The 25,356-nt window shown below is 38.5% G+C and overlaps 1 protein-coding gene across 2 annotated transcripts in view; it reads right to left on the reverse strand.

The window, feature by feature from the left end:
- Positions 1-25,356, reverse strand: part of Pde7b (phosphodiesterase 7B) — a 310,553-nt gene that overhangs the window by 128,600 nt on the left and 156,597 nt on the right. The window contains exon 1 of one of the 2 annotated variants that reach the window (XM_005329793.5): positions 10,895-11,450. The exons of the other annotated variant lie outside the window; for it this stretch is intronic. Within the exon in view, the coding sequence (XP_005329850.1) occupies positions 10,895-11,132 (238 nt within the window). The 5' untranslated portion in view covers positions 11,133-11,450. Of the gene's footprint in view, positions 1-10,894; positions 11,451-25,356 lie in introns of those variants that run through there. 2 annotated transcript variants of the gene reach the window in all.

The following is a 25,356-nucleotide window of genomic DNA, read 5'->3' on the forward strand; positions in this document are numbered from 1 at the left end:
TATTTATCTTGTCATTTTCCATTTTATTTACCTGATATTTTCTCATTGCTTAGAGAATGCACTCTTTAGAAAGGCAGATGAGCCCTTGACTATCTGGTTTCCAGCATTTTTTGCTTATCTCATCTGTAGTTTTTGCCTGATATATTCCATATGCCTCAATTTGCTATTCCCCACAATTTCTTGGATTTAGTCTGATTGTTTATACATCTTTTAATGTCTTTCATCCCTTCTTAATTTGCAGAAATGTTACTCAACTTGAGTGATATCTAAAAAAATGACCTTCCTTCTGATTCTTTAATATCCACAATAAAGATAGAATTATTCATTCCTTCATGAGTATGTACCTTAGTATATCATAAATCATATCTATCTATCATCTATCTATCTATCTATCTATCTATCTATCTATCTATCTATCTATCTATCTATCTATATCATCTATCTATCCATCAACCATCCACTTCAATGTTTTTGAGTCATGAGATTTAATGTCAAAGGACCAAAGATGGTGATTGGCACATGACAGTTACTAAACAAATTAAGTAGAATGAATATTCTTGGTCCTTCTTCGTAGTCTTCTGGAGTGTTATTTCTACCATGTTGTAAGACATATATGCCATTGATATCATGGGGTTGCTTAGGTATCTGTCTCTTCTGACTAACCACACCTACCTTTTTTCCTTATTCTTCCCAGGATTATAATTCAATATGCTGGATAGACACACAAGAGGTAATTATTCAATTGAATAATTTGGAAAGAAACCAAAAAATTTGAATTTGAGTTCCATTTCCTGAATATCTTCAATAAATAATCAATAATACAGATTTCAATTTCTTCTCATTTTGGAATAAATCCCAATGTGATTGACACTCATTGTGGAATACAAGAAACTAAATATTTGCATGTAATATTAAAACACTATTTTCAAATCTATGACCTCCTAGAATGTTCCTAATTATTTTTGCAGGATTTGAGACATTTTCAAAGCAAAATTTGTTTTAGTCCAATTTTGTCTATTCATGTTTTACAATGCTCTTATCACCAAATCAAGCAATAGGGTATTTTCATCCTAAACAGGGTAGGAAGAATTTGCTTTAGATTTTACAAATCTGGTGAATCCATAATTTCTTGATTTTATATACTAATTTAATTGACAAGGAAATAGTTCCTCTTTTTCTACTACAGAATTAGGAGCTTATTAACGAAAAGCAGTGAAAAGCTCAGAATTCAAAGGAGATGGATGTATCTAAATCTCCAGTGGGTTCTAGAGACAGGAGGGGGAAGAGGCAGCAGATTCCCCTAATAGACCCTCTTGGAAGAGGCCGTAGTGATTCCTGTTACAGTGCTAGAAGAACATAATGATCCCGCTGCAATGCTGGCAGCCTGACTGGAGTTCACCCTCACTTCCTCCAGCACTTTCCATCCCTAGGGGCCAGGGACCAGAGAAGGAAGGAGTAGAATTCTCAGAAATTTCCAGTTAGCTCATTCAAGCAGTGAAAATGCATGAAACCTGACCAGAGTACAATGCACTGTATAATTATGACCACAATTACAATTAGTTGCAGATACAAAACCTCAGAAACCAACCAGAAAGGTATATATTGGTACACATCCTGTTTCCTGTATTACACTCATTCAGTTGAACTTTCCAGTGTCAAAGTCCGGAGACTTTGCTGAAATGTAGTATATTTTTAAGAGAGAAAGTGAAGGAGGGAACAGAGAAGTGAGAACAATTGAGTTCAGCATATGCATGATAACAGAGTGCAAGCAAGTCCCAGTGAAGGTGCAACCCTCAGGCATAGGGTTAAGCACATAGTAGTGCAACCACAGGGTAATGCAGACAAAGTTTGTTGAGCCATATCTGTGCATCCATGTGCTGTTTCTTTTATTTCTTTATTTATTATTTATTATTTTTTCACTCTCCTGGACATATCTTCTTGTTCTGTCCCACCAGAGGTATCTACTGAGGCTGATCAAGAATGCTGTTGCAAGAAGGAGAAGAGAAAGAGGGAGCTGACAATCATCATTTGACCTTCAGAGTAACCGAATTCGGGTTTGTTTTGTGTGTGAGTTTATAGCAGAACAATAATCTTGAGAACTGCTCTTTATGGAAAGATAAATGGATTGTCTTCATTCTTTAATTACTTAATATACTAAAGATTTCTTTACCATACTGGGAGGGAGGCCTGTGGATTTGGTTCCACACAGAGATTTCCTTCTCCTGGGGGGAAAACTTCGAGGGTGCAGGGGAAGATATGTTTAAACAGGAGAGGTGCAGAGGCCACTCCTGATGCCCTGGGGAGTTGGGGAAGGGGAGTCAAAGGCAGAGCCAATAGTAGAACATACCTGTGGTTCTGCCTCTCAGGTTGGCACCTTGCACGTGTGTGGGGCAGAAGCATTCAGATAGGTATATGGGGACTAAGGCACACATGCACCCTGATGCCATCTTGGGGAGAACAAGGAGGAAGGGAAAGAAGTAATTTAATCCAGAAAAGACTGACAACCATGTCATCAATTAAAAAATTTAAACCTTCTTATTCTCCATTTAGATGGGTTCAAGAGCAAAATTTGATTGGTTGGAGAAGAGACATAGGCTGTATTTTATGACACAATTGAGTATGGAAATTTGAAATCTCTTTTACAAATATTTTAAACAGCAGCTGTTTCCTCCTCATTTCACTTCCTGCCCCCAGGCACTCTTTGCTGGGTTCTCCATCTATTCCTTTCTCTTCTCTTTCTTTTCTTCTTTTTTTAAAAAAACCCCATTTTTATTAAGGTGTATTTTATGTATCATAAATTATCCAGTTTCAAGAGTACAATTCAATGATTTTTAATAACTTTGCTGGGTAGTACGGCCATCACCTTAAGTCAGTTTTAGGATATTTCCACTTCTCTGACAAGATCCTAATGTTCATTTGCAATTAATCCCATTCCTACCCCCAACTCCTGGCAAGCACTGATTTACTTTCTGTCTCTATAAATTTTCTTTTTCTGGACATTTCATACAGATGGAACCATAGGATATATGGTCTCTTGGGTATGGCTTCTTTATCTTCCCGTAATGTTTTTGAGATTCGTTCATAATGTATCATAAGCCAGTAGTTGGTTTCTTTTTATTGTTGAATAGTGTTTCACCATATTGACAGACCACATTTTTGCTTTTCCATATGCATATGTCCATATGAGTGATGCTATTTAGATTGTTCCTAGTTTTTGCCTGTTGAGATATCTGTATCTGAAATACCTTCAGCAAATTCTATCTACCTCCTTGAATGAGACCTTCTAGATATGTATATCTTTAGGTTTTCTGAAGTGCCTGTTATTTATGTACGTAGATTTATTTGAGATAATTGGGTGCCATCTCAAAGTATTTGGAGAGGGAAGCACAAAAGAGAATCTCACACATTGGCTTTAACTCCACAGGTTAAGGAACACACAAGGATTCAACTGTAAAAGTTCTAATCATTTCATTTCTGTGTTTCTCACTACCCTTGGCTATTCAATTTTTTCTTTTCAATAACTTGACTAAAGATTTACATTCATGTGCTCTGCAACGCTCATCTTGATTTTTATTTTACAGTTTTCTGGATCTAGTACTTTTTATTTTCTATTACCAAGTACATGAAACTGCTACTCAGTTTCTCTTGAAATTTGTTCTTCTATTCTCCAGGATTTTATTTTTCTTCAGTGAGCTTGGCCTCTTGGACTCAAGGCCATCCACAAGTCAATGCTGCTTTGTCAATCACGCCTCCTAATTGTGTACAAGGCTAACTTTTAAGTTTTATCTTGTTGCTAATGATAAAGATGTGATTTGCTAGCTCAAGTACTCCCTTAGCACTTGTGCAAGAGCTGATAAAGTGACCAAATGCTCAGGACAGGGGCTTGGTTTATAATCTATAACATATATTCCATGTGGGTTTTTTAAGTTCTTAAGGGTCTCTGATTAATTTTGTAATTTGAGGAAATTTAAGACAAAAGATAAAACTTCTCTTAGCATTTTAGACATTGATATCAATTCCAAAGAGAAATTCATGGAAAAGTAGAGAGTGATAAAAGGAAAAGAGGAAGGATAAAATTCACGTAGACATGATACAAGCACTGTGAGCTTTGCTTAAATTTTTGATATGGTGAGATGTACCTACTATGCATTCATTGACAATCAAAGAGAGAAAAAAAATTAGATGGTAGAAAAGAGCACACATTTCCAGTTGCTTCTCTGAGTTTTATAAAATCAGTGCTTCATTATCCAGTTAAACCAGCCTTATTGGAAAAAATAAAAAAAGAAAGAAAAGAAAAAAGAAGCAGCTTTCAGGCAAAGAGCAGAAGATGTGGAAATAACATCTTCCCCTTAGCTTCATCACCTCAAAAGCTCATTTGTAGGGCCAAGTAAACACATCTCTTCTGCACTCTATTTTTGAAATTATGTTAGAGAGTACACAGGCTGTTGTCTGTAAAAGAAGCAACTTTAGAAACTTTGGTTGAGTTTATATAAAGCAGTCCAAGATGCATGAGCAGAGTAATTATTTTTAAAGTATATAAATGAATGCAAAGTTTGTAAGCATTTGCTCTAAAATTTTGTAATTATCAGTAAATTACAACTTCTTTATGTAGAGAGAACTGTCTCATATTAGTTTTGAGTTCTGAAATTCACTCTTGTGTATTCTTACATTTTAAAAGCCATAATGACTAATCCTGATCTTCTGCTAGAATACAAGTTTAAAAATGATTCCATTAAAAGAAAAAAAACCCTCGGATTTATGCATCTTGAATAATCTGTCTCTAGGAAAAAAATGTTCATTCAGGCACTTAATGGCAACTTGTAAATGATTTTATTCCTTCTGATACTTTTCTAACACCACCCTCCACCCCCCACACATATCAAAATGTATTGAGTGGCTGACAAGTGAAAGATGTTAGGGTGAACACACACAAAAAATAGAATGTTCTCCAGACTCTCAAAGAGCAGGTAATGGTGGAGGGGAAGAAGCAAATGTACACTACTTGTAACAAAATAAAGTGATTTGCCTGTGAAATAAATACAAAAGAAGTTCTATGAGATTTCATAAGAGGAAGACAGTCATTCTGATTATCCTCTGGGGATTAGCTCCAGAGCCTTATGCAGATACCAAATCCAGGGATGCTCAAGTCCTTTATATAAAGTGATGCTGTATTTGTACATAACCTATTCACATCATCCAGATTGCTTATAATATCTGGTGCAGTGTGAGTGCTATGTAAATAGTTGATGTTTAGGAAATAATGACAAGAAAGATGTCTGTATAGATTAAGTACAAGTGCATTTTTATATTATTATTATCATTATTATTATTGTTATTATTATTATTTGATCCATAATTGACTGAGTCCATGAATGCAGAACCCCTGGATACTGAAGGCTAGTTGTATCTTTCTTCAGTCATCTTGAGAAGGCTTCATGAATAGCCTTGCATGTGAGTGTGGGAATGGGAGAAATTGGGTACCTGGAGGGAAGTCATATTAAGCATTGGGAACAAAAAGTATAATGCAAAAAGGAAGCTGTAAGATGCTTGTCTTGTCTGGATAGAATATAAGTGCTCAGAGGGCAACATTGACAAGTAAAGTGAGCTCCTTCCTCCTTTGAATGCAAGACGAAGGATTGTCGATTTTCTTTTTTTCTGCAGCTGGAAAATCATTGAAGAATTTGGAGAGGGGTGAGAAAACTCTGCCTTTTCTTTTTTAACATTGTTATGCTAAATCCCAGAGCAGAAAGAAGAGGGGTAGAGAAGATTCTGCCATTGGCAGCTGCTGCAGACTTATAGACAATATGACACGAGGTTTGAACAAGGGCCACATAACTGAATAGATAAGAGGGAAAAGATGAGAGAGAAGTTGATGAAAAATAACACATAAAGCCCATAATTGTGTGTTATGCTTACCATTACTGAGAATGTAGCAGGGCTTGGGCTCTTTCTAGGCACTTTTTTTTTTTTTTTTAAGAGGGGGCATTATCTCATTTAATTCTCATTACAACCTAATGTGAAGGTGCTATTACAGTTTTTCCCTTTTTATGGGAGAGAAACTAAGGCTCTGAGAGGTGAAGTAACTTGTCCAAGGTCACACAATTCAGTAATGGAGATGCAGGGTTTTAAAACCTTTAAATCTCAACACTTTAACTAAAATCTGACACATTGAGCCTTTCTTATGGACTTAGAACCAATCAGAACTGGGAAGCTGGAGAAAATCACTTTGAACTTGGGTTTCTGTCATGCACAAAAACAAATCAAAGTGCAAGAAAAGGTTCAGTTCATAGTGAAAGGATGTTTTCCAGTTTTGAATTAATTTTGCATTCCCATTTTAAGGATGGATTAAATGGTCAATGATTATTATCCAGTATAGCTTTATACGAGCAGTAGTTTTAGCAAAACCTTATGAATTCATGTCAGGTTATTTGCTGTTGAGACAAATTGATTTTTAAAGCAATTTATTTTTCTTTGAATGAGATCTTTAGGCACTGATGAGTATTTGAAAGTATATGTGAAGTTTTACAAGTGTTCTTGAATTTTACTAGTTTTACAGTCAATATTTTGAGTGGACAGAGAGGCTTAAACTAATAAGTGCTTGTTTTCACACTGACTCTGTAGACTGAACTCTGATTCATAAATTCATAATTGTTCTCTGAGTCTGTTGATTCATCTCTGAGTTATGTTGTCTAGCACAATCCCTGGTATACATGAAGCAACTAATAAATGTTCCTTGAATTATAATGATCAGAGTGTTTAGTCTTTACCATATTAAATTCATATCATGTCTGATTATTGAAAAGTTTAAAATTATACATTAAGTGCTAATATGAATTGTGGAGTTTAGGAACCAAAATTCTTTTGAGGAATTTTCTTGTCTGATGTTTGATATTTAGACCTGGGTATAAAGCAAATTTCTGATATTTGTATTCTCTATGAAATGTGAGTTTCAATGGCTATTGAGAAATGGGCTCCAATTTTTCTTCTTCTTCTTTTCTTTTTTTTTTTTTTGAGAGAGACAGTTGTGTTTTCTATATTTTTTCTGGAACCAAAGGCTTTATTGAAATGGGAACAAGCCTAATAAATAAGTAAAATATAATGTAAAATTTAGACCAGAGATGCCAAAATGAAAGGTAAGTTCCATAGCTGTAGAGTTTGCAGTTATTTGGACTGAATTTTAAAATCAAATTATTTATTCAACTAAGAACAAGTCCTGCTAGGAGATGTCTAGTCTTAAGCTGCTTGCTGGCTAGAATCATAATTAGAATAATATTTGTGTTCGCAGCATCTGAGAAACCACCTGTTGTTTCTCATCCTCTTCTCTCCCTGCTCCCTACCTCAGAGCAGGCTTTTACCCCTGTGATAGAAGCTTAATTTCTGTTAATAGTAGATGAGGATTTTCCCCTGGGTCTTCCCAGCACTTGAAGCTTCTTTCTAAAACTAAAATTCACAAGATAAGTAGAAAAATGCAAAGGAGGTACAATTCTTTAAATTCTTTTGTCTGCTACTATTATTTTTCTGGTTTGACTGAGGTTTGCATCATGAATTCTCATGCTTGCTCCATCAACATATAATCGATAAAGCCATGTCTTAAGTATAAATTTAAATTACCTACCACATGCCCCAGTCATGTGAGTTTTGGAGACCAGAGTTGGGCAACTGAGGTCCTGATCTGGTTCTGACACAGTTGAAATGTGTCAGCTTGGTCAAATTGCTTAGTCTCTGAACTATTTACCTCAGTTCTAAAAATATAGGGGCTAACTAGTTAATCAGATGACCCTGAGAAAAGGGGGAAAAGATGTGAATAATTAAATAGTATGGTACAATTCAATAAACTGAGTTGACATTCTGACTTCAAACATACCCATCTCCTCCAGAGTCCCTTTCTAGGGTAAACAGTGCTTTTTGGCCAGTGCCTGGCTTGACCAAAGATGCCATAAGCCCCAACATGTGAAAGTGACTAGTCCTTCTTCTTCTTGCTGTCTCCCATTCTCTTCTCCAGCCTATGGTTTGGAACAGCCACTGAAGTGTCTCTGGTGCATGCTGATCTGAAGATGGTGGGAGATGTCCACATGTCACCTTGCTCTCATCAGAGCACTAGAGACTCCTGTGTCTCCATCCAATTCAGTGTATTTCATCTTAAAAATCTCTCACGAATACTTATTTATATCCTTATTTTCCCATGAATTCTTTTTGCCCTCTCCATTTAAAATAAAACCTCAAAACATTTTTCTATTTCACTCGTAAAGAACAAAGTTCCAGTGTCATCTAAAAAATACGAGTAAAAATAATGATGCCCTTCATGAAGGAAGAGAAAAACTGGAACTTTTAAGGTTACATTAGACTGGTAACACCATCTCTAGAGTCCTCTAAAGTGACTATTAGTTCTATTCAGAATTTCTGCAATTTCATGGTTTTTAAACATTTAAACCAATTCATCTGATACCACAAGCAGTCAAAATATACACAGAGTTTGTAATATTTAGTTTTCCTGTTTTCAGTTACTAGCGTAGAAAAACTGTTGTTGCCACACATGCAATGTATTAAGTACCTAATGGTAAAGACAGCCAAGAGGAGGGAACCCACAGCTATTGGAGAAGGTGGGACCGGATGCTTGAACTGGATTTGGTAGTCTGAATACAACATTTTCAATCAGTTGATCCAAAGAAGACATTTCAAGCACAGAACTTAGAGGTAGGGTGCCACTTGATGCACAATGAGTTGCTTAATGATACTGTAACAGTATAAATTGTTTGAGGGCACTGAGGCAAGGGTGAGAACTGATGTGTGTTGTGGGGGGATCATTTCTACCATAAACCTGTACACACAGGGGTAAACTGCTTAAGCCATCATTTCTAAAAATGGAGAAATGGCAGATTTTGTGTTCCTGAGGGTCCCTGATGCCACTCCCTAGTGGTGAAAATGGCGCAGTTGAACAGCACCTGATGCTGGGCAAGGAAAGGGCTTTGGGAACCAGGTGAATGAGGAAGAGGAAGCAAGAGATAATTCTGAAAGCAAAGCAGCTCATCTCTGGGGCTCATCCTAAGGCCCTCTGTTCATAGGTGGATGATAAAAGATTTTTTGCAGACACCAGAAATTGTGAGCCCTTCTCTCTCTGAGAATGAGAAGGCAAAGGAAGAAGAAGGGAGGGGGACCAGCATCCTTTAGGGAGGTACTGAGCTAGAGCCTGCTCCTTCCAGGCAGGGTGACCAGGACTGCAGCCTAGGGTGCAGTGATCTTTCCAAATGGCCACCGATGCATTTCCATTAAGACTCAACTACCTGTCCTAGCAAAAGGCAAGAAAACCCATTTAAGCCATGAGAAGTTAAACTAGCTCTGTTTTCTCTCTGTAGTAGTGCGTCTTCAGGAGTCAGACACCCACTAACACACGAGAGAAAAATAACATACCTCCAACCCCACTGACACGCTAACATCTGTTGAATTCGGCAGTTTTACCAGAGGGTGCCATTTCAAATATGAATTTTAATCATTTAATTTAATAAAACAAACCGAGGAGAGCAACAGTTGAAGTGTCATAGTTGAATTTTCTGCCCAGGTGGCTTTTTCCACTTTGCTTGCCCTATACACACGAAATATGGGATGGCTTCCGCATTACCTCATTTCTTCTGACCAAGACCCATTTCCCAGTGCTCCATCTCTCGAATGCCACATAAACCTCAGGATGATTGGTTTCCTTCTCTTTTCTAAGTACTTAAATACTCATTGTTTACTAGAGACCAACATTGGTTTGTTTTTTAAAAATTCTTTTCTTTGCTCAGACCATTACTTTTTTATAATATTCTTTATAGGTTATTAGGAAACTTAACCAAAAAAAAAGTTTCTGTCATAAGTTATTAAAAACAAAACCAGGCAAGTTTTAATTTCCTAGTCTCTTTCCATGAGAAAGAGAGAGGTAATTTTTGGTGTATCTTTTCTGTCCACCCCATCTCTCACCGCCAATGGCATGTCAGGATTCCACTGCATAGGGCCAGCCAAAACGTCAAATACATAAACACACACTCATATTCTTTCTTCTCAAGTGAAGCCACCACTTTACAAATATTTACCAACATATTCCACAAAGGGAGAGATCACCCTGGAATCACTTATAGCATGTGTAATTTAGGGAGCCCATTGGGATCCTTTAGGGGGATCCTAGGCATCCTTGTGTCCTTGTGCTCACTGTTAGAAACAGCAAATTCTCCATGACAGTCCCAAATACAGCACATTCTTATGATATGACAAATCCTCTATGAATCATCATTTCCACATTTGTGGGTGAGTTGATTTTTCCTTTTATCAGTTTAGGGTTGTTTGTATTATTGTTGCTTGTCAAAAAGGAAACTGAGGCACGAGAGTTTACCAACTTGCCCAGGACATGGAAAGGGTGTAGGCCTAAGGCAGTCCTGGGAATATCATACATTCTATAGTTGTATAGTTAACAACTGGAAGATACATTTTACTTTATATGCAGAATTACAAAAAGCAACTCAAAGAGAATATTTTTGTTTTGTTTTGTTTTGGGAGGTAGCTCTAATATGTCAACAAGAAAGGTTGGAGGCAGGATGGACATTAAAAAGCATCCAATTCCACCCTCTCCTCTGGAGGACTGAAACTCTGGAAACTCAAGCTTGTTTGAGCCCACAGGGCAAGCCTGAAGCAGTCTAAGCCCAAATCCCAGGTTTCTTATTTCCACCCCCATGCACCTCCTACCTTATCACTCTTAAATTTTTAGATGCTTTTCTACAACAGAGCCAACATGTGTAAGTCCCAGCCCTTGGACCCTAAACTGTACAGTTTGTCTCCCTTCCTTTTCCCATTTTTCTGACTTGGGCTCTTCGATTAATCAGATGTGGCCCTGCCAAGACCTTGTTGCACCCCACAGTCGATTTACCTGGAAAGCTGTGGAGAGCATCTTCGTTTTCCAGAATGCCCCTCTGCTTGGTTGCCTGCAGTTCACTTTTGGATTTCCAAACCAGCTTGACCATCCTGATCATCTCTGGCAAGTCCCAGGGCAGCGGCCCCTGCTGGCACCCCGGCCGGCTGCCCAGGGAGGAGGGCAGCACACCTTCTGGGGCTGTCCACCTCCTGCCTAGCTCTGCCGAGTGGAAATACCGCTCTAGTACAGGCATTCTGCCCTGTGCCCCACAAGAGGAGGTAGGGCTGCCGCCGCCACTGTCGCCGCCGCTGCCGCCGCCGCCGCTGCTGCTCGCAAAAGGGAAATTCTCCCTCGGCAGGGGTAGCCGAGCCCCCGTGAGATCCTCTCCAGCCTTGGAAAGACAAGCCTCCTCCAGCCTGGCACAGCCTCCTGTCTCTCCGGTCCCCGCGCAAACGCTGGCGACGAGAGCGAGGCACTTCCCAAGGTTTCTCACTGGTGAGAAACTGTTACTGTACTCCTTCCTGAGAGATAGAATGCATTTTTTTTTCCTTTTCCCTTCTCTCTCAGGCACTGAGTTCACAGCACTTAATTAATCCCAGGCTACAGCTGGAACGACAGCAGGGGGAAGGAAAGCCATGGAGTTCTCTGCATTTGCTTTCCCTCCTCTTCCTCCTGATTTGTTTCCAATTTGCTTTTTTGGTGCTTGTCAAAGTTTGTCAAACGTCTCAGCTCGGAAGGACTTCAGGCAAAGAAGGGAGGCTGTCTCTCTGCCAGACTCTCCGGGGTCCCCCAGAGGCCAGTTTTATCGGGAGGTGTCAGGTGAGGAGTCAACCACGGACTGCAGGAAGCCTAGAAGCTTCCAGGTCTCTGGTCGCCTGCAAACCCCCAGGAGCTCTCAGGGAAAAAAAATAAAAATAAAAATAAAAATAAAAAAAAAAAAGGAAGCTGAGCACCGCAGAACCAGTTCGCAGCAACTTCTCTCCAAAGGCCAGGTGGGGGGACACACTGGGATGGAACTGGGCTGATCTTGGGATCCCAGATCAAACAAACACTCTCCCTCCTACTCCGCACCCCTCCCCCTTCGCTGTCAGTGGGTTCTCAGCAAACCTAACAGGGTTTTTGGCTTATTAGTCAAATCCCTTTGTAACCTCAGCTGCCCTTCAGCTGGAAGGGAAATAACATCGAATCACATTCCAAAGCTGCGAACGAAGTGAGTTAGAGAAGCGTCAAGGTCCCCGTGCATATGCATATTGTGGGTCTGTACTGTCTGGACCCACAACTTGGGATGGCTAAAAACCCACTTTCAAGTGGAAGCAGTCATTTTCAAGGATGTTCACAGGGGGCCTGAGCGGTCTTGAAAAGAAAGGGGAAATGTGTGGAAGATTCACTTTCTGGAGAGAGCGCACTGTGGGCATAATATCTGGGCCACTGACTACTGTGTCCCCACATGAGAGCGGTTGAATTGAGGACAACCATGGGCCAGTTCTCTTGTTTCCTGAGGCTGGGAGATGAAGGCGCTCACCCTGGAAGCAGAACCAACACAGCAACAAGGGATGCCCCCCGTAGCTTATGTGAAAGGCCCTGGACATAAACGAAAAGTGGGGGTGGTATTATGCTTGGCACTTTCCTCAGTTAATTGGGTTTGTGGGAACAATTTGAACTTGAGCATTCACATGGATAGCCCCTGTTTTCTTGGAGGACATTGTAACAACCCTATCTTCCTCTTCTCTCCACATCTCTGCAGTGCAAAGGGCTTTGTTTTGGTTGGCCCTTCATTTTGCTGATGTACAATCTGTTGCTCTTGCTCTACATTCCTTTTGGAGCTGGTTTGATCACACAATCATTTGATGTTTCTTTAGGGGAGCGTGGAGGAGACATGGGGGAGAGGAGAAAGAGCGTCATAGAGTGTGTTTTGTTTTCATTGCTCCTACCTCATTTTTAAAAAAAGCTTCTGTGATTTTGTTGTTAGTATTATTCCATTATTTCTCTGAACCTATGGTTAACAAGGTGGGTGTTCCACACTGGTAAGTGATTTAAGTGATTTTCTTTTCTTCTTTCTTTCTTTCTTTCTTTCTTTCTTTCTTTCTTTCTTTCTCTCTCTCTCTCTCTCTCTCTCTCTCTCTCTCTCTCTTTCTCTTTCTTTCTTTTCCCTCTGGGTGGAAGAGTATACCAGCAAACCTATTCTCTTTCCAAATACATGAAAAAGGAGCAAAACAATAAAAAAATCAAAGACACTACTTTTCATGACTTTCATCATTAAAATATTGATCAAACAGCTCTTCCTAATACAACCAGATATTTATACCACCCACTGAGGGAATAATCAGTGATCACTTTATCAGGAAGTGGTGCCATTCTTTATTTCCCTGTTAGCAGATGAAAGGATTCCGCCTCAGTGTGACACATCCGCCACTTCAACCCTTCCAGTCCTATCTTCCCTCTCCATCAGACTGGAGGCACCAAGGCTTTTCAGAATTGAGAGACAATATTTTCTTTAATAAGCACATGTAGGCTGCTGCACTCTATTACCATATTTCCTGAATAATGTTTTAAACTCACTTCTTAGTCACAAACTTCCTTGACATAACAACTGAAGAGTTTCCTAAGTGTTTGACTATTTTTATTTTTGTTCAGTTATTTTGCAATAGCACTTAGCATCAGGATATCCTGACCCTTGGAACAAAGGGGTTAAGAACAAAGAAAACAAATATATGATATAATATATATCACATACGCCAATATTATGAACATGACTCTTCATTGTACAGTTCTTCAAGAATGAAGTTTTATTTTTTAATCCAAGGATATAAATTTACACTGTATTCTTCATAATATTTTACATATTTCCTTGTAAAATGTGAAGTTATAAGATGTTGAACCATGGAGCATGAAGACTTCCTATGGGAGATAAGTGAGGGCTAAGCAAACACTATTTCAAATTTTCATTCCTAAGGAAGAAACTACTTCACTTGAAGGTTTGAAAGTTAAAAATGTTTGAACAATTTAAAAAATTTCCCCCAATGTGGGATTATCTTCATCCCAGAGCAGAAGTGCAAAAATACCACAAGAAAGGTCGTTCTCATGGTATTTCTGGCTCACATAGAAACAGGAAGTACAGGAAATCTTGCGAGAAAGCTTGGCTCAGGAGATTTTGGCTCAACTGCAAGCTCAAAAGAGGGGCAAACTGATGGGATGGTGGCTGGAACTTACTGGACTAAAATCTCTGTGTCACATTGTTGCTCTGAAAGGTGGTTTTGTTACGTTTTGCAGCTGGCATCTCCTAGGCTGTCATCCCTTTAGTCTTGCAGATAGTTATCTTAGAAGAACATGCCTATAAAGCTATAGTTTTTCCTCTGCTTGTGCCATGAGCATCATTCACTACTGTGTTAGCAGTCTGTGTCACAGGGTAAGGGGCAACGGGTGGAGATACTCAGTGCTCAGAGGAGTCATGGGGCAAAGTCTCATCTACCTGACTTGTAAGAACTCTTAAAAATGTTAACATCTGTAATTCACGTGCTACAGTCAGAAAATTTTAGGACGGATTTCCAAAATAACCAAGTTTCTTTTTTCAGTCATTGTGAGTCAACCTAATATCCCATTAAGAGGAAAATAGAGGAGTTCTCTTCTTGTGTGAAAGAAATGTACTGGGAACTATCAAAGACAAAACAGCTTGTTCCAATGGAAACCTAATTCTAGCAGAAAGATTTCATGCGTGGTTGCAGGTATAAAAGAGAAGAAATTGATAACTCTAAGACAAAAAGAAGGGTGTCCAAGGCATAGCTGATTTGGTCCCTGAATTATTTTGAAGAATCTTTAATGTTCTGATGGCTATGTAAAAATCTCATAGACTGTGGGTGCTCTAGTCACTAGACAGATAAGCCTTTTTATGATTTAAAAAAAATAAAATATTAACAATATTAAGTATATCCAATCATTCTAGCGAATGAACCTTAAAAATGCAAACTTAGAAACTGATATTCATTGCCACCTTATTTTCTTTTTAGTCAATAAATTCTCATAAAACCTCATCTTAATTAAAATCTAATTCAATTATTTTGGAAGTACTTGCTCTTTTAGTCCTCATCTCTTTTCTATCTTTTGGGGAAAAATGTCAAACTATTGATGGGACTGTCCTCTCCATCAATTCAGTTCAAATATGAATGTGTAAACACACAGACACACACACACACACACGTACACATGTACACACGTGCGCGTGACCACCCTGTTTTCACAGACGCAACTCAAATGCAACTCAAAATGAACAGGGAAGGGAACACAGGTCTTTTAACTTTGTTTAACGTAGTCTAAGAAGCTCAAACAATTTACAGTGTCCTTCAGGAGAAACAGAAATGTAATAGCTTTGGCCTTAGCTAATCTCAAGGAACGGTGCCAGCGAGTAGGGAAAAGGACTGGGTCTGCAGACCAACCATACAAGGCAGTACATATTTCTGTTGTCATGTGGGAAAGGGGGAGAGTGGGTGGGGCAAGATGAGGAAAGATGAGATGGGGAAAGTAAAGGGGTTGAGCTGGCAGATTCATAGTTTGATTTCACAACAGGTATCTAAGCTATACCCAATCACTCTCTTATTCACTTTGCAAGTATGTACTGACTGTGAGGACAACAGCAGCAAGAAGCACTTCCTGTCTTGGTCCCTGGGTTTCTTTTTTTTTTTTTTTCAGGTACCTGGATCTGTATAGCTCTGTTGCCTAGATCCTGGCTTTCAGTGTGAGTTACATCTGGTCTTCTTCCATTGTTGTTATTATTTTTTGTTTTTCTAAAGAGAGGAACCAGGGTTCCAGCTGGTGTCAGACCTCTACCCTGGCTCTTAGGTAACTTAATCTATGCTAAATTGACTGCCTCTGAGAGTTTTGCCAACTCAAGTGATGAGATCAAGGTGGTAGGAAGACCTGCTTGTCTTTCCTTGGTTCCTCCTTGCTAGTGAACATGGCCTCCTGTTCTTTTCCACATTGAACATAACTCTACAGTGTGTGACCCTGGCCACCTCTGACTGTAGCCTTTGCAGGATTCCAAAACATATCTTCTGATTGTGAAAGATCATAAGTGGTGGTAGAGGACACTTATTCATAATTTCATATTTGAGTGTGTCTACTTTTTATAAAACAGCTGCAACAATAAAATCTCTAAAATAACCCTACATGCCTACTGAGGTTTACAAAAACTGGGTTTCACTACCAAATTTTGCTTAAAACTTAGTGCCTTATCTACAAATGGATATAAGAGCAAAAAGCACCTTATCCATTGCACTGGGATCTTATAAGAAGATCAAAATGTGAGCTATTTTAAAACCAAAATGTGCTACAAAATATAATATTATTATTTTAAACTATAAGATAACATACTTGGCAATTTACTTAAACTCAAACTTTAGCCAGGGATCTATTGGAAATCTTAAAAGTCAAACCCACCCCTTGAAGTCAACATCCCTTTGGAAATTTGCCCTCCTCATGGAGATACAGGCATTGAGGAAATCAAAGATAGGGGTAGTGGGTAGAGGGTATTGGGGAGTGGCCCCTGGGGATATTTAAGAGTGGAAAGGCAGAATAAGGTGGACAAAATTGTTGACCTGTGAATGAGCATAGTTAGATAAAAGGTAATGTACGTGTGAACTTATTAGAAGTAGCTCAATAAGATAAATATTATTTATAAGTGCATTTTGGAGATGTAACAGCTCATGAATTACATCTAGGTTGAAGTCTGCATGATCTTTACTGTGGGTTATTTGGTGCTCCAGTTAATACTGTATAGGTTTTGGCAAAGGAGAATTGTACTTCTGGAAGTCCATAATGATTAATGGGTGTGTCTGATGTTCCTGCTCTGTGTCCTATGCTCTGCTAAGGAGCATGTGTCTTCAGGCTGCCTGCTGGCCTCATTTCCCTAGACAAACTTATGAGAGCCTCACATTGTTTGCTGGGGTCTTTATTCCTCAAACATTTTTAGAATTTTGATTGCTTATCAATTTGTACATTTAAAAGAAGTATTTGTGCAAAACCAAATATAATGTATAACAAGGGACCCAAAGTCTGAAATACGTTTTTTTTTTTTCTTGTTTCATTCTGTACAAGTGAGATGGCTGACTTCTGAAATTTCTCAGGAATTACGCTGGGCTTAGAAGACCCCAAGGAGTGTGGAGGGCAGACAATCCACAAAGGGTTGCTGGATGAAGGCTTTTCCTCTTAATATAATAAAAGTAAACAGGTCACTAATAAGATACAGAAAGATTATTGATGCAAACAACATAACAAAGGGAAGTGAAAAAATAGTAAGGAATAAAGCCTTCTAACAGGACCTACATTTGCCCTTGATATTCACTTACCTTTACCTGAAAGGATCTCAACGTCAATTTGAAAGAAGGAAATTTCAACTGCTCCTTGTGTATGGAGTATAACCCTGCTGCCTCTTCCAATGATTATTTTTTTCTCTTTTGGTTTTCTCTTATTACCTCCTGGGGGTTATGAATTTCAAGAAATATCTATGCCAACAGGTGTCTCTCAGATGCTATTCTGTTTCTCAGATGTTAATATGCAAAGAATAACCAGGTAATCCATTAAAATGCAAGATTCTAATTTGGCAGATCTGGGTAGGGACCTGAGACTTTTTAATAAAAGACTGAGACTTTGCATTTCTAACAAGTTCCCAGAGGATGACAACGGTGTTGATCTGTGACTATATTCTGAGTGACAGGCCTAGAGGTCTACCATGTGACAGCTATTTTCTGCTTGTTCTGTATTAGTCATTTATGAAAGAAAATGCAGCCGAAGACCCATTCTTTACAGATACACCTATTAGAATGGAGAACAATTATACTGGCTGGGGTCAAGCACTTTCAAAGGAAATAAACAATCAGAACTGCTACATAAGAACGAGGGCTGTATCAAGGGATATTCATGACCTTGAGCCACTGCTTGGCTTTTTAATTTTGTTTATTGTTTATTGGATTAACTTTAAAGATAAGATTGAATATTAAGTGTAAGCCACTGTGGTGAACATATATGATCACTCTTAAAGAACTTTATTACCAAGTTTTTGAAAGTCTGTTCTCATCAAATGTCAAACAAAACTTGGCCAATTTTGCCATCCCTTTTCAGCATTTTCTTGCACCCCGTCACCATTTCCAGAATGGCTGGAGTACAGGAAAAGCTCTGAGTCTTCAATCTTCATCATTGGGATACTCTCACCAAGACCAGTTTCTTCATTTAATTTATTATACATTATGCAAAGTGGTCTTTGGAGGAAGCCTGGTAATCTTTCCCACTATAATATTCCAGGCATGAATGAATGGTGACCAGATGATTCCACAAAGAAATAAAGATGGGAAAAAGTCTTTCATGGCACTGTAGCCAGTGGCCAATGCTGCTGCTGACTCAGAGAAATGCACCACAATGCCATTTCTCATGTTTTGCCTTAGCAAAACACAGACATACAGAAAACACAAAAGACAAAATAAACTCTACCGCAGGCCACACTTTTTAACAGGTATCTCCTGGAAGTCATGCTGCCCCTCATGCAGTATTTGTGAGGTGCCAGGAGCCAGAGGCATGTGAAATCAGCTGGAAGACGAGGGTAATCAAGAGCATGAGGCTAGAATATCCCCACATTTATATGATTAAAAATTTGTACAGTTAACTAAACAAGAACGCTTAGAATAAATGAAAGCATCTGTTGGTAATTGGAAACACAGTTTGTTATATTTTTTCCATTGTCTTCCTTGGTTCTTTCTAAGGCTAAATGCTTTACTATGGTTACAAACACCTATATTTCCTGTTATCCAGTGGAACAACTAAAAAAAAAAAGCAAGAAAGAGGAAGCTGGAAGATATTGTATTAATGATTAATATACATCATCTTATCATTTCAGATAATTTTAGAAATTGTCCTCTGGGGTGGCAGGAGAACTGAGAGTGAAAATAAAGGGAAGGCCATGTAATATAGGGAATATACATCATGCTCTTCAAAGTGTGGTGTGGGGATTCCCAACAAATCATTTTTCGGTTTGATATATAGTGTTGCTAGAAGAATAACAGCACTATCCCCAAGGAAAGAATGCATAGCACACTGGAATACTTCACAGCATTGATGTGTGTATAAGACCTTTGCATCAAAAGATTCTCTATGAATTTCCTTTTGGTAATTTTCTTTTTCACCCCCTCTTCCCTAGTCAAAAATCAAGTGATATTTTGTTCCTTCTGTTCTGTAAATTACCTAAAAAGATTGTGCATCTTTCTGTCTCTAGGATATGGAAACCAACTTGTTCTGTTCTATTTTCTTATTTGAATCTCTGGGTCTTTCTTTGTCTTCCATGGGCCCCTTCTTGAATCTATCCTGTGGTCTGCTAGTAAGACTTCTTGCACTCCTTGTTCTCTGATATATCTTTGCATTTGACATTGACAGTCTGTCACCCACTTAAATGCAAAGTAATATCTACTGACCTTTGGTTTGTATATGTTCTGTATCTTGCTGCTCTTTATGTTTGTAGGTCTGAATTAGAGTATCAGGGCTCAACTTCAGAAGTACATCCCCAGGCTTTTAATCAATGCCTCTTTAATACTGTTACTACTACCCCAACCTTGCCTTCAAACTTTGAGGCGTTGGTTGATTGAGCTGTCATTAAGATATTCAACTCTTATTAACCATTAAAGAAACTTCAGTTAAATCCTATTTGTCTTTAAATGTTGTTGTATTGTGGACTGGACATAAAAAATCATGTCATTTTCAAATATGTAACATATGAAATGTGATGGGCAACTACTAAGATTAATTTAACATAAAGAAAATTATTATTTACAAAAACAGTCCCTTTGTGGGGCATTCAACTTTCAAAAATAGGCTCCCATTCACCAAGTCACTCGAATTTATGTCAGATACACACTCAACATGTCAGATGCACTCAGATACTGTGAATGGCAGTGGAATAATGGCCTCTGAAGATGTCCACATCCTAAGACCTTGTAACCTGTAAAGATGTTGGGTTAAACAGCAAAGGGAAATTCTAGTAGCTGAAGAAATTGAGGGATTGCTATCAGCTGGTATTCCACTAGGAGAATGCCTGGATTATCTGAATGGGCCCAGTGTAACCCTGAGAGGTCTTTGTATGAAAGAGAAAGGTAGGAGAAATCAGTGGCAGAGGGGTGTGCTATGAGAAGGACTCTGCTTGCTGGCTTTGAAGATAGTAATGTGCCCACAGCCAGCAACAATGGATCCTTCAAAAGATGGAAAAGATGAGAAAATGCAGTTTCCCTTTGAGTTAACAGAAAGAAACACAAAACTGGAGGAACCTTGATTTTGGTCCAGTGGGATGCATTTCAATTCTTTAGCCTTCAGAACTATAACATAATAAATCTGAGTTCTTTTAAGTCATTTTAAGTATGGCAATTTGTTGTAATAACAACAAAAATGAATATATTATATTTTTGCTTGGAGTGTCTCCCTTGTTGGGACATCTTTTTCCATTTGTTAAACCCAGATAAAATCTCATTTGGTTCCCTACCTCAAAAATAATTCTTCTGTTTAAATTAAACAGTACATCTTATCCATTTTATTTATCTGCAATGCAACTTTCTTTCTACCAGTATTTTCCCCTGGTGCTCTGGCCTGTCTTTTAATGTAGACTTTAGAAGTTACTTTGTAACTTGAATTATAGTGATGTATCCTTTATTCATTCATTAGCTACCTATTATTGAGCCTGCTCCATACCAAATGTTCAATATATAAAAAACATGATTCTTGACCTGGAAATTGTTTACAATTTTAGTCAAGAGACAGACATAAGCACAACTAATTATAAAGTACAGTGAATTGTAGTGTTATACTATAAAGGTGGATATAATAAGTCTCGATTAGTGTTTGCTATTATAATGATGATAATCAACTTTTTTCATTAAATGTTTCTCCATAGCATGAAACTAAGACAATGCCTTAGAAATTGCTACTTAAACTTTTAAAAATTATGTGCAAAATACTATGACATCAAATCTGTACATAGCCAGGCAAACATATTTTTACTGATTTTTTTATTTAATAGAATTTTTAAATGTTTAATGATTTAAAAACTTCTAAAGTATTCTTACTTTTTTTCTTAGGTGAGTTGATATTATTTTCCCAGCCAACTGTTGGCTTAAGAAAAATTCTTTTTCCAACAGAGCAAAGAAAGAGGAATCAACGCTGCTTGTGTTTTAATGGAGTTTAGAGATACATGATTTCTATAAGAACATGTCTTGGTCACCTTGGGTTGCAATATTAAAATACCATAGGCTGAGTGGATTAAAAACATAAATTAATTGTTCATAATTCTGGAGGCTAGACAAAGGTCAGGGTACCAAAGGTCAGGGTCAGGTTTTGGTGAGGCTTCTTCGATTGCCTTTCTGCTGTACCCTCACATGCCAGAGAAAGAGAGGAAGCAAGTTCTCTGGTGACTCTTCTGACAAGGGTGCTAATTACTTCTCGAAGGCCCCCTCTCCAGTACCATTGCATTGGATTAAGGTTTAAACATATGAATTTTGGGGGGGACACAAGTATTTGGTTGGTAGCATATATTGTTTTCTAATTTTGTCAATAGTAAAGCATGATCTGGCAGCAAAGCTTTGGGTTCCCACAGACCTGAGTGCAGACACTACCTCTGTATGCTTATTTACCAAACACAGTGCTAAGCTTTTCAAAAAATACAAAATTTCTCATTTAATCCTTCCAAGAATTTGAAAGAGGTAGACACAACATAAAAGTAACTTGCGGGAGATTCAGATACTATGAAGCTTCCAAGGTTGATAATAACCTTTTAATACTATGCTATACTGTGGGTGGTTGTAGTAGTGTATAAAACAATAGGAACCATGCTTAATTTATAGCTTAACTGTATCTGGTTGTATCATTAAACTAAAAAGTGAGATGGGCTATAAAAGAAAGAATAATGGTGACACCCCAGCATCTTTTTCTATAGCTGTTGTGGCTTGGATATGAGGTGTCCCTTAAAGCTCCTGTGTTAATACAGGAATGCTCAGAGGTGAGATCACTGAATTGTGTGAGATGTAACCTAAACAATACCCCCTGGTTTGAATGGACTGACTGTGTAGTAACTGCAGGCAGGTGGGATGTAGCTGGAGGATGTGAGTCACTGGGGGTGTGACCTGGAAAGGTTCACCTCCCTTTGGCCCTACAGCCTTTTCTCCCTCTTTTTTGCTTCCTGGCCACCATGAGCTGAGCATTGCTTTCCATCACACCCTTCCACCATGATGTTCTGCCTCACCTTGAGCCCAGAATAATGGACGTGCCTGACTAGAGACTAAACCTCTGGAACAATGAGCCAAAACAAACCTTTACTTCTTAGAGTTGTTCTCAATGGGTATTCTGGTCACAGCATCGCAAAGCTAACATAGCTATTCTTCATGGCAGGATTACCTTGTGTTCCTCAAGTCAAAATCACACCTTCATTGTCACTATGGTCATGAATGTTACCATCAGGGTGGACTTCAGAACCTTGCCAGAGCCCTCATCAAAGAAAGTGCTGAAGAAAGTCTTCCTCTCTCAGCATGACCAAAGAGGAATAATATGTTATGCATGGACATTTAAAAAAATTAAATGAATGTATCTGGTCTCCTTTCAGTAATGGAGTGGTTTCTTCAAATCAAACCCTACATTATCTATGACTTTATTCCTTAGGAGAAACAAACTTGATTGACCCATACCATCGCTGTGATTGCCATTGCTGCACACTGTAACTACTGGGGTTAGTGATGGAAGACCATCAGAGTTGTTTTTATGTTATGTAAATAAAATTGCAGCAGCAACTTTGCTGCCTCTGACCTTAATTCCTGGGGTCTGAAGAACCAAAGAATGATGACGTGGAATTGGTGAATGGCATCCACAGACTTTCCCAAGATATAGAACAGATATTTTCCTTTTGGAGCTATTGAGTAAGGCAGCTTATAATATCTCAGTGCCAGCTGCATCTGTGTTTTCTAAACAGCTTGACCAGAAATGGAAAGAAAAAGAGCCTTAAATGTTTCCAAGTGTTAAGGAAATGACTTGGGTCACTTTTTGCCTGGACAACATTACTTGTGGGGAATTTGGATCCGGCCCCCAGCTGATGTCTGTCCTGGGGTAGAAGATGCATAGACAAAGCTGAGGACAGTCATGTGTCCAGTGGAACAGATGTGTTTGCTGCCTCAGTTCCTTTCTTTGGTTTTACTTTCTTTGGTTTTACAGGGTAAATCTGATTACTAAGGAACTTATATTTACAAACATTTTTAGTAGGTAAGTATAAGTCTATAAAGTCACCATCACTTTTATGATATTCCTTCCTTTTAAAGGTGTTGCAGAATGATCGAAGGGCTTGAATCTTTAAGTGATATGCCTAATGGAAGGAAAAAAATAAATCCTGGGGCAAATAGATCTGACATTCAAAAGCTTTAACAACTTTTTTGTATTCTTCCTTCCTGTCCCCAATAATAATTTACTAATAAACTCATTTATTACTTGAGTTAATAGTAAATGCTCTAAATGTTCACCTAACTCAATCTAATTAAGCCTAATTATTCCATTTGTCCCTCTACACATACTAAACACAATTTATGCTTTCTTTTATTTAGCATTTGTTTATTTTCTGTAAATTCTGTATTTCATCTTTATGATATTAGATTTTATGAGTGCAGGTATTTGTTTCTTTGATATCTTCCTTACAGCACCCCCTAAAGTAGTCTAGATTACAGTGTATGCTGAATTAGCACAGAGAGCTCTGTGTGGGATAGCCACAGCATTTTTGGGAAACCTCAGAAGGGTTACTTGGTGTTGCAAAATCCAGAACTCCTTTTGACCTAAACCATACTTTGGTTTTCTTGAAATTATTGAAGGGTTAGAACTTTTCCCCATTAACATGGTTGGTAAAGTCACGTTTTCCCCCAAGAGCACAACGTGCAAATAAAAGAGATTGGTATGGAAATATACTTGGGGTTTTACCCCTTTGGTTCATCATTCTTATTTCTAACCTCTTGGTCAAACATGCCACTTCCACCTATTTTCTTCAAGCTGGCATTTCTTGGGGGCTTTTGGGGAAAGAATTCAGAAACAAAAGAAAATGTACCAAAACAAGACTGCTTTTACTCTCCAATAGAAAAAGGGGATTGAATAAAAGAGTTTTGGGGGCAATTAAGAGGATTAAATGAGAGCACAAGTGGGAAGTACACAGGACAAGGCCAGGCACTAAGTAGGTATTCAATAAAATCCAGCTATTATGGTCTCTTTCAAGTTACCTGTTCTCTTCTCTATGGAGTTGGTATCAATGACCCCTTTAGCCCTATATGCCACTAGTAGAGCCAGCAGGTGTGGGATGAAGGTGATATATGAAAGGAAAAAGATAGGAGAGATGAATGTAAGAAAAAATAGCGTATGTTTGGTACAAAGTGGTCAAGGAGCTAAACGAAAGACAAGATAAAGATTAAAAGAAAATAAAGAGAAAAGAAGAGTACAGATTTCCACTAACAATGATCTGGAAGTTTACCCCAAGACAGGGAGGAGATAGGCTGCTGGCCCCTTGACCTCCATATTGGTCTACTGCTGTCTCTTTACCTCATATTCTAACTATTTATTTATTTATTGGAACTAGGATTGAACTCAGGGGCACTCAACCACTGAGCCACATCCCCAGCCCCGTTTTGTATTTTATTAGAGACAAGGTTGCTTAGCCCCTTGCCATTGTTGAGGCTGGCTTTGAACTCACGATTCTCCTGTCTCAGCCTCCCGAGCCACTGGGATTACAGGTGTGTGCCATGACATCCATCTTTCATGTTCTAACTCTTATCACGTGTTACAGGTCATCTGGAAGGCCCTCCAGATCCATTTTTACAAACTATAGCCTGAAAATTATTATTTTCATTTCTATAGTGTGATCTAAATAGCCAACAACTGTGAAAATTGATTTAGTTTCTCCCTAAAACTCTGTAAATCCATTATAACATGCTATAACAACATGGTTTAGAAATGCTATTTTTTTTTCCTAGCTCTCCTTCCAAGGATGCAGTTAGTGAATTATCAAGGGCTTTCTTGGTGAGGCATTGTCATCTATAAGCTGGCCTCTTAAGGACATTGCAAGAAGCCGGGTCCTGGCTAGTAAACAAAGCACTTTGGAAACTCCTTACCTTTTCAGGCCTTAAGAACATTATTTAGGGCATTAAAGTAGCAATTTTCTAAATGATGTGTTTGTGGCCTGAAAAAAGTAACGCAACTCCAGAAAGCCTTTTTTTTCCCCCCCTCAGGGGGTGGCCATGGAATGACTCCTATAATGAGAGAACTCAGAAGTTTCCTTTAAGAGTGTTAGTTGACTTGGGCACTGGGAGAAATTGTAGAAGCTGACAGTGTCAAAGAAAAGCAAGAAATAATTGTCTTTTTTTGTTAGGAGAAGGATTGAAAAAGAAAGGTGCTCTGTCCAAGGGGCAGAGGAAGCCAGTGTTACTGTTATGGAAGAGATC

The sequence above is a fragment of the Ictidomys tridecemlineatus genome, chromosome 8 (assembly GCF_052094955.1).
Source record: "Ictidomys tridecemlineatus isolate mIctTri1 chromosome 8, mIctTri1.hap1, whole genome shotgun sequence".
Taxonomy (NCBI): Eukaryota; Metazoa; Chordata; class Mammalia; order Rodentia; family Sciuridae; genus Ictidomys; species Ictidomys tridecemlineatus.